At 38.9% G+C, this 10658-nt stretch overlaps 1 protein-coding gene across 2 annotated transcripts in view; it reads left to right on the forward strand.

The window, feature by feature from the left end:
* The window catches only part of kiaa0586 (KIAA0586 ortholog), a 123093-nt gene extending 119463 nt beyond the window's left edge, over positions 1 to 3630 (forward strand). For both annotated transcript variants that reach the window (XM_079442703.1, XM_079442704.1), the window contains one exon: positions 3294 to 3630. In XM_079442703.1, coding sequence (XP_079298829.1) covers positions 3294 to 3439 — 146 coding nt within the window. In that variant the 3' untranslated portion in view covers positions 3440 to 3630. The remainder of the gene's footprint in view (positions 1 to 3293) is intronic.
* Positions 3631 to 10658: the final 7028 nt, after the last annotated feature.

Genomic DNA, 10658 nt, shown 5'->3' on the forward strand with positions numbered 1-10658 from the left:
CATCTGCTACTCTCATTTATATAAACACAAAGTCTAGACTTTCTTTGAGGGGCTTATTTAAAAAAAAAAAAAAAAGGTAGATGTTCATTGAATGCTGTTTACTGATTCATGACACCCACTATCGCGCTCGCTTGGGTCTGAATAGCTCTGGGCGGCTTACATGTACTTCAACTTAAAATAAGTTTTTGTTTCTGTTGGCGGACAAACTCCCACTCTCTTTTCATCTGTCTATTCCTCTGTTTTCATTATTTCCCTTTCACTGCCTTCATTTGCTCTCTCCCTCCACCCTGAGGTATTGCAGTCAGTCTGTAGTGTTTGTAGGCCACAGGGTTTTCCAACAAGAATCTGTGCCAAACCTGGCCCATCTGCTCCACAGAGGCCGTGTTCACTGCAGACGGCCATAAAAACACACTACAGCAAGCAAACATGCCTCAAGGACTTTTACCTTTGAATATTTGTGTGAAATAACATTACTTATTCAGTCCTCTTTCTTTTTACAGTATGACATGAAGGTCATCACATCCAATGTGAATGGGTTTCAGCCTCTTCTCAATGTCTTAAAGGGCCAGTTCACCTAAAAATGAAAATCGTCATAATTTCCTCACTCATTTACACGTTTTTCTAAACTTTTTTGACTTACAACACAAAAACAGATGTGTATAGGTGCGTTTGCCATACAATGAAAGTGAATGGTGACCATCTTTGTCAAGCAAGGTTAAATGTAAATAACTTAAATTTTAGTGTTTTCCTCACACAAAGCTATTGTATGGCTTCAGAAGAATTAAAATATGATGTATGATTTATATGGGCTTCTTTTGTTGTGCTTTCATGGTCTTTTTTTGTGCTTTTTGAAGCATTACAGTGACAGTCACATCTTGGTTGTAGCATGAACATTCTTTAAAATTACTTATTTTGTGTTTTATGGAAAAATAAACTCATACAGGTCTGGAACGACATTAGAGGGAGTAAATGATGACACAATGCTAATTTTTGGGTGAACAAACCCTTTAATGAGGATATTGCCATATTTCTGGCTAGGCTTGTGCTTATTGGCTTTTTATTGTCTTGTTCAGGTTATTTTGCCAGTGCTGGCAACAGACAAAAGACAAATCACAGTCCAAATTATGACGAGTCCATATTTTCCACGTGGAAGTGCATCACCACATGGTCTTGTTATTATAGTCGATCCATATCAAATGTTTAGATCTGTTGGGGGTTTTCTTGTTATTATATTCAGGTTATGATTCAGTCGTTAGGCGTGAAGTGGCTTTTATTATTCATCTATTGAACAAATCTGATTGTGTCAGTTTGCTTTGAACACACTCCAGTAAAACCATGTGCAGGCTGTTCAGTCTGTCCAAGCCAATGAAGCTCAATATTTGTGGGAGGGAAATTATGGGAGAGGCTCATGTAAAAAAAATAAATAAAAAAAAATCTCTTTAGGTCTCCTAGTAAATGCTCTGCAGTTCAAATTGATGTCTTGTGGATCAAAGCATACTGGAAAGGATTGTTTAAAGGAGACATACCATGGAAAACATTACATTCCTTTCTCTTTTGAAATAAAAGAGTTTGATTTACTATATAGATGTACTTCAACATGCTACCTTCACAATATTTGTAGATACTAAAGCTACGGCCTCCCAGAAATGGGGTCATAATAGCAAAAAGATTAATATACGATGAACCACATTAAAAATTATATCTATTTTGTGTGCGTGTGTACGTGTGTGTGTGTGTGTGTGTGTGTGTGTGTGTGTGTGTGTGTGTGTGTGTATGTGTGTGTGAATAAAAATGGGTAGGTATCTTGATGCATCTTGGAGACGTTGCCACAGTTCTTCTGGATTTAGTCGGTCTCAGTTTGTTCTGTTTCTTCATGTCATTCCAGACAGACTGATGATGATGATGAGATCAGATCTCTGTGTGGAGCACTGGCTGTTGTCAGACAAAAATCTCACTGGATTATTACAATTAATGGCAAAATTAATGTTTGGAAATATAAACTGATATTTCCTACTGACACACTACAGTAAAAGATAGAAATACAGTAACTGACTTAAAACCATTTTTACCGAATAATACATTTTTACTGAAACCTCTGCCTTATTTCAAATATATCAATATATTCCATATATGTGACCCTGGACCACAAACCTAGTCATAAGGGTCAGTTTTTTAAAATTGAGATTTATACATTATATAAAAACTGAATAAATAAGATGTCCATTGATGTTTCTTAGGATCGGACAATATTTGGTCGAGATACAATTATTTGAAAATCTGGAATCTGAGGGTGCAAAAATATCAAAATATTGAGAAAATCACCTTTAAAGTTTTCCAAATGAAGTCTTTAGCAATGCATATTACTAATCAAATATTAAGTTTTGATATACAATTACGGTAGAAAATTTACAAAATATCTTCATTGAGCCCAAACTTTACTTAATATCCTAATTATTTTTGGCATAAAAGAAAAATCGATCATTTTGACCCATATAATATATTTTTGGTTATTGCTGGCTATTTACTTAAGACAGGTTTTGTGGTCCAGGGTCACATATAATATATTTATATATTTGTTTTAAAGGTACAGCAATGCAAGAAAGCTTGACTAACGGAACTCTGTAGTCATGTAGAACATGTCCCCTTTATGGCGTATTGCTGAGCTTGATGTTCCTCACCAGTGACAATTGTCTAACAGCTTGAGAAAACACACAGGAAAGAGCATCGTCCTCTGTTGTATGTGTGTGTGAGTCTGAATCGCAGCTCCCTGCTGATCTCCATCAGTGTGTGCCCGGCGGTCCCGCGAGGGTCTCTGTTCACTCACACTTCCTCTCCTGCACGCCCCATTGATCTGGGTAAATGCCCACCCAGCCTCTGCCTGCTGCCCCCCCCCCCCTCCCAAACACAGAGGAAATGACTGATGAGTGTTTGTTTGTGTGTGTGTAAGTGTGTCCCCACCAGGCCAGTGTGACGGTTATAAAAGATGTCCTAACAAGCAGCTGATGTCAGGTGTTCAGAAGATGAGTTCATGGTCCCATTCGATGTTATTAACTGGAAAGCCTTCATTATTCTGGCTTAATAGGATGACTTAATTGCATTGAAATGTCAGAGTTTTTTAGCAAATGTAGCACTTGGAATGAGTTCTTTCTAACAGTATTAATTTCTTTACAAAAAAATGACCCCAAATAAGTTATATATAATTGATATCTTGTTTATTTGATGTTTTTGCATTGTTATAAGCTTGTTGTTTCACCTGCTGTAATTCAAATGTTGACCCATCTGTTTTCCCACAGGTGAAGACATTTTTCTGCACACAGGAGGAGGAAGTGATGTCAGAGTGATGTCAGTGAGGCTGCCGTCTGTCAAACAGGATCAAGAGTCTGTCAGCCTCAGCTCTGTCGAAGGCGATACAGACTCTTCTGCTAATGATGTGTTTTAACAGCGACGACCCTGTGAAACCTCTCTGACAGGAAACACATCACAGAAACTCATTTTTGGATGACTGTTAGTGCAAGAGATACAGTGAACTTTTTCTAATGTCGCTTGCATCAATGTTAAATGAAACCATATGTGCTGTTGTTTGCTGTATGACTGTACATTTTTATACAAATAAATTTTAAACAAATCTGTGAACTTTTTTTGCATTTTGTTTTTTTGCATTTTGAATACTTTTTAATTTAACTTTTCATAGTTTCATCCCATTTCTCCTCAGGTTGACATCATTTGTTGGGTTCTTTCTGTCCGAGCGGGGATGTACTCTGTCATGGTAATGGCAGTGCAGTGCATTACTTCATGAGAGAGGTTTTTCACATCATTAGTCTCAGACTACTGTTTCTCCCATTAAAGGGGAGATAGAGAGAGATAGCCACTATCAGATGCTGCTTTGCAGTGTCCTGCACTGATTATGCCTGTCTAATAAGCATCCTGTTTCCTTTTCAGCACTCAAGACATGATAAAGTCTGGAAGTTGCGCAGAACCAGACTTTTGACTATTGCCATAAAGTCTGGTCCATTTTACAGCTCATAAGAATCACCCACAATTTTGACTAATAGTAAGCCAATATTCAGTAAAATGGCTAGTTCATTCAAATTGGAATGGAATATTGGAAGAAGTGTAGAAATCAGAATCTCTGTCCTTCCAAAACTAAGAAGTACTGATTATTTCAAGGCCATAGCTCTGAAAACAAAACAAAAATGCATGCAGTAGCATGTAGTTTAGATAAAGTGCTTATATTAATACAAAATTCTGTGCTATTTGAGCTGTAAAATTGTCCACATCATCCTTTCTAGGCATATCAACTGCTGGTTATGACTTACAGACCTAATTCCTAGTTTGCTCCATGTACACTGTGTTTTTCTGGTTTATTTGTGTATATTGTATAAGTTACAGGGTTTACCCACTTTCCATGATTATGAGTTGAAAATGTGGATATTACGGATATAAGACCAGGTTAGTAAGCCATTTTATTTAATGTTTAATTCTGGTTCAGTACCCCTTAGACAACCACTGAAATTACTGTTTACTTACTTTGTTTTTACCCATACAGGAACAAGAGTTATTTTCTGTCATAATCAACAGTGACTCAGATGTAGAGTGGGGGAAAAAATTATTTGATCCCCTGCTGATTTTGTACGTTTGCCCACTGACAAAGAAATTATCAGGCTATCATTTTAATGGTAGATTTATTTGAACAGTGAGAGACAGAATAACAACAACAAAAAAATCCAGAAAAATGCATTTAAAAAAAGTTATAAATTGATTTGCATTTAAATGAGTCAATTAAGTATTTGATCCCCTATAAATCAGCAAGATTTCTGGCTCCCATGTGTCTTTTATACAGGTAAGGAGCTGAGATTAGGAGCACTCTCTTATAAAAGACAACCTGTCCACAGAAGCAATCAATCAATCAGATATCAAACTCTCCACCATGGCCAAGACCAAAGAGCTGTCCAAGGATGTCAGGGACAAGATTGTAGACCTACACGAGGCTGGAATGGGCAACAAGCAGCTTGGTGAGAAGGTGACAACAGTTGGTGCGATTATTTGCAAATGGAAGAAACACAAAATAACTGTCAATTTCCCTCGGACTGGGGCGCCATGCAAGATCTCACCTCGTGGAGTTTCAATGATGATGAGAACGGTGAGGAATCAGCCCAGAACTACACGGGAGGATCTTGTCAATGATCTCAAGGCAGCTGGGACCATATAGAAAACAATTGGCAACACACTACGCCGTGAAGGACTGAAATCCTGCAGCGCCTGCAATGTCCCCCTGCTCAAGAAAGCACATGTACAGCCCCGTCTGAAGTTTGCCAATGATTCAGAGGGGAACTGGGTGAAAGTGTTGTGGTCAGATGAGACCAAAATCCAGCTCCTTGGCATCAACTGAACTCTCCGTGTTTGGAGGAGGAGGAATGCTGCATATGACCCCAAGAACACCATCCCCACCGTCAAACATGGAGGTGGAAACATTATACTTAGGGGGTGTTTTTCTGCTAAGGAGACCGGACAACTGCACCGCAAAGGGACGATGGACGGGGCCATGTACCGTCAGGGCCAGGGCATTGAAAATGGGTCATGGATGGGTGTTCCAGCATGACATTGACCCAAAACACACAGCCAAGGCAACAAAAGAGTGGCTCAAAAAGAAGCACATTAAGGTCCTGGAGTGGCCTAGCCAGTCTCCAGAGCTTAATCCCATAGAAAATCTGTGGTGGGAGCTGAAGGTTTGAGTTGCCAAACGTCAGCTTCGAAACCTTAATGACTTGGAGAGGATCTGCAAAGAGGAGTGGGATAGAGGGCTGCATTGGGATTGGGACCCGCCGGGTCCCGCGAGACCCAACGCAAATCTCGCGGGAGCGGGCAGTTTGAATTTTGCTGCGGGCGGGAATGGGCGGCTAAAAAAAAACACTGCGGGATTGGGAGGTAGCCTAGAGACATGATGTCATTGTCAACTAAATCAAAGTACTTGAAGTCTAAAGAAACGCGCGGTAGCCTAAGCGTTTTAGATGTCCCCGATAGCCCAGGCTATATTCATCTTCCCTACCAGTGCGTCAGAATACATGCAGGTCAGGGAAAGGAACAAACATGAATCTCTTTAATAATAGCAATACAATACGTTTTATTTCCTGCGGGACGGGAGAAGACACAAAATCAATGCATCTCTATTATCGTGCGGGAATAAATTCTCAGAGTTTTGCGGGTGCGGGCGGGAGTGGACATACATATTGCGGGAGCGGGTGGGAGTGTAACACACACATTGCGGGAACGGGCGGTAACGGTCAGAAATTCGGCGGGCGCGGGCGGGAGCGGGATGAAGAAAACAGTCCCGCGCAGGGCTCTAGAGTGGGACAAAATCCCTCCTGAGATGTGTGCAAACCTGGTGACCAACTACAAGAAACGTAGCTGTCTGGAACCTTGTAAACATGATTGTATTTCCCAACAATTCAATAAAATCCTGTAAAATTGCATAAAACCAGCCAATCGGATTGGAGCTTTGAGATTTTAGAAAAGCATTGCAGTTTTTGTCTACAGTATGCATCAGACAGACAGTATGTGGTCTGCCAGTGTACCATCTGAGACTTATATGGAAGTATCTTGATCCATCTAGACCTTGGTGCAAGACCTCCCAGCAGACTGTGTTCAAGAATAAAATAATAACTAGGGTATTGTTGTTTTCAGCCTTGTGTCAGACCACTATGGAACAAAATAACCCTCTATGCACTTCTCTGTTTTTCTGCTGGTACAAGTAGAGGAATCTCGTGAGGAGTGGAATCTATATATAAAGAGCTCATCTGGGAAAATGTTAGGCTTTCACAGCTGTAGAGCAGCCAATGGAGCGATAAGTGCAGATGAAAAGAGTAGCCAGAGCAGGTCTGGAAATGAAGAAGCTAGTGGTGTGATGTGATGCCGACCAGAGACACGAGCAACTCTGCTCTGAAAAAACGTAAAGTAGTTTTTCTGTTACTCGGGATTAGTTGCAATATATGTCTCTATGCCTCTGTGGCATGCTGTCCATTATTACAGTAAAAATGGGTACAAATAATTTAATTAAAATGATTATTTAAATGAATTATCTAAATTTTAGTTTGGTGTAACTCCTACAGAATATATTTGCAGGAACTGGCTTTGTCAGAGTAGAATAATAGCTTATTATTAACTACTATTGTGAGGTATACACAATACTATAAATTAGTGAAACATATATTCAGTTATTAGTTTTTCAAACATTAGTATGCAAAATTACTTAACCTCATTAACGTGCATGTAATTTGCATCTAGTTATGATGGAATTTTTTTCGTTTTTAGTAAAAAGCTTTAGTAAAAATGACTCTTATAGAGTATTAAGTGCATTTTTGCAAATGCATTAGGTCATCCTGATATTCAATGCATACTAAAAAAACTGCATACACTGCAAAAAAAAATCACTTAATCTTAAAAAAGTTAAATTTCTGCCTTACATTTTTAAGTATAATCAAGTGGCTGTACAAATAATTTCAACTTAAATTATATTAAACTGGCTTAAAATTGTACTTGACTTGAAAAAAACATATTACCGTGACTTTTATTGATCACATTATTTTTTTTGTACAGTGATAACTGAAGAAACAGTAAGAGCAGTATGGTCACCGTATAAAATAATGATTTATTTTTTAGCTTATGAAATGAGTTTACAGACAAGATTAATAAGGGATTCTAAGTGAAGTACTGAGGTTATACTTTTGTGATCCTTAAAATATTGAATGAATGATGCATTTATATAGCGCTTTATTGTGTATTGCTGTACACCCAAAGCGCTTTACAATCATGAGGGGAGGGGGGGGGTCTCTCCTCAACCACCACCAGTGTGCAGCATCCACTTGGATGATGCGACGGCAGCCACAGCACAACGGCGCCAGTGCACTCACCACACACCAGATACAGGTGGAGAGGAGAGAGTGATAGAGCCAATCAAGTGGATGGGGATTATTAGGAGGCCATGATTGATAAGGGCCAGCGGAGGGAATTTATCCAGGACACCGGGGTTACACCACTACTCTTTAAGAGAAATGCCATGGGATTTTTAATGACCACAGAGAGTCAGGACCTCGGTTTAACGTCTCATCCGAAAGACATATTAAACACTTATTTGCAGTTCTGTAGACTGAGACAAGTTAAATTAATGTCTGTGGTAATCAGCATTATACCAACTGTATATTATTTCTCCTGTGATTTAATTTTTCCATTGGGTTAATGATATGTAGCTTCTGTACTAACTATATAAGCAGCTGTGTGTGTCCAAACACTAAATGATCAACCTCATTCTAATGCATCCGAGAGCTGAGGTCAGTTGATTGGATTATAATGAATACGCTAGAGAACCGCCAGCACAACTGGACCGAATTGCAAAGAAAAGAGGAGAAGGCCTCAGAAACCAAGCGCTGGCCTGAAATCACTCAAACTTCCTTTAAGTGCTTTCTAAAGATTAGGTTTGTGGGCCAAGCTTTGCAGTCAGCTCATATCAGTCCCACCTCCTGCATCTCCCACCCCAAAAAATCCTCTTAAAACCCCTGTTAGCCAGCTGTTTATCAAAGCCAGATGTGTCGGGCAGGAAGCCGCTGGAAATTAACCATGACATTGTCCACTCTCCTCTTGAAATGTCCTGTAGAAGAGAGAAAACTCACGTAAAATCCTCCCCCCACCTCTACATCTATCAGGCGACCGTTTCCATCGGAGACTGGCGCGTTAACCTTGTGGGAATTGGCACATGTCGGAGTGTCTGTTTTGTTCGGAATGTCAATAGCTGATTGAGTTCTATCGTGAGCTGTGATTGGATAAAGCAGCTTTGTGTTACACTTGTGCATTTAATCATGGTGTCTTCAGATGGATGATGCTTTCGGGAAAACTCTCGAATTGTTTGCATTTTTCCCAACTATTCAATCTGGAGGGAAAGGGTTGCTTGAGGAGCACAGGCAAAACTATTAAAGGGTTGTTCATACTGACAGTGATTTGCATTCGACAAAGTGACCAGTGAGGTTATGATTTGAGGCAACTATAAAGTGACAGATTAACTTTATGCTAATGCACAGTAATTTAATTTGACGATTACCAGTATGATTGCAAAAAGTGAAGCTCGTGTGGTCTGCCTCGTATAGTTTCAGATTTAATCGCTGTCCTTCAGAGAGAAGTTTATATGCACATTAAGGATTCAGATCTGCAGTGCGGTTCTCCAAAGCATTTATTGGGAAATTATGAGGGTAGGATAATAAAATAGATTAAAGATATGCACATATATCAAGGCTCTTTATGCCATTTTGAGCTCCTAATGCGTGTTTTATGTGTGGGGAAAATGAATAGCTAATTGATTCTGAGATACCACCGCTTCTTATGAAGCCAGCTTTGGGATTTCATGACCTAAAGACCTCAAGAAATATTTTGTTTTGTGAACTTCTGTTGATCATTTATTTTATGTGCATTTTACAGTATTTTTATCTCATTTTTAACAGTGAAATTCATTTATGTAATGCATTCTATTGTATTTTTGTTATATTTTTTATTTTAATTTAGATTGTGAACTGTTATTGATTATGTATTTTTACTTGCATTTTATTTATGAAAAACTAATTTTACTTGTGGAAATGAACTGTTATTAATTATGTGTTTTTATTGCATTTGAACTGTTATTTATTTTTATATTTTACTTTAAGAAATGTTTTCTTCCCCATGTTGATATATGTAAGCCTAACAGGGTCTAGTTGAGTGGGCATATTGAAAAACATGTCAATTTTGTTTTGTTTTTGTTTTCATTATTATTATTATCAATAACTTCAGTTGACAATGTGTACAATCTACCAATAATGCTAATAGATAATGTTGTCAGTCTAGAAAGCATTTTACTGTATGGAAAATAGTTATCCACTTTTTTTTTTGGTCTGTTTTGCTGGATGAGAAACTAAACAGACTTATATCTGGTCATCTGCTAAAAGTTCAACTTTTAGAAGTGCATTAGCATATGCCATCAACGCTGGACTAAAATGGACTGAAAGCCTCAAAACACAAATTTCATGCAATGTTTAAATGTTACATTAGCACAGATGCTTTAATGTTGTAGGAGGAAGAGTGTTCCGCCACATATCTGGATAAAAGTAGGACATCCACTGACCCGTCTTACTATCAGTGACCAGTTTCGATAAAGATTTCTTGCTTTATTCCACTGAAAGAGCAAGGTGACGTTGAGTAATGATGTTTGGGGTCATGATAAAAAGCACAAAAACGCTCTTCCCTACGCTCTCAGACCAGAGAGTTTTAAAAGATAAATGGCTTTCTTGGCAGATTTAGGCCTGTTTAGTGTGCCACAGCTTTGTTGTTGTCTCTCCGGTGATGAATTACTGCCGTTAAGCTTCAGGATGGTGGGGATTGTACCCCAGTGACCCTCAGTACTGAGCACCTGCCAAACAGATCACTCCCTCTCGTCAGACCTTGAGGCCTCCACCTGCTGCTGAGACACTGTCCACCTCTATCTATATATCCTGGGCATCTAGTCTTTAAATTAGATAGCTAAATCACAATAGAGCTTTTAGTCTGTTTGATGGCAGATTTTGGTTTGTTCTGGTTAGTGTGACCTACTAACTTGGAGTTGGTTGGTGTGCATCTACTAACTGGTTCCAGTTCATGTTGAC

The sequence above is a fragment of the Barbus barbus genome (assembly GCF_936440315.1).
Source record: "Barbus barbus genome assembly, chromosome: 20".
Taxonomy (NCBI): domain Eukaryota; kingdom Metazoa; phylum Chordata; class Actinopteri; order Cypriniformes; family Cyprinidae; genus Barbus; species Barbus barbus.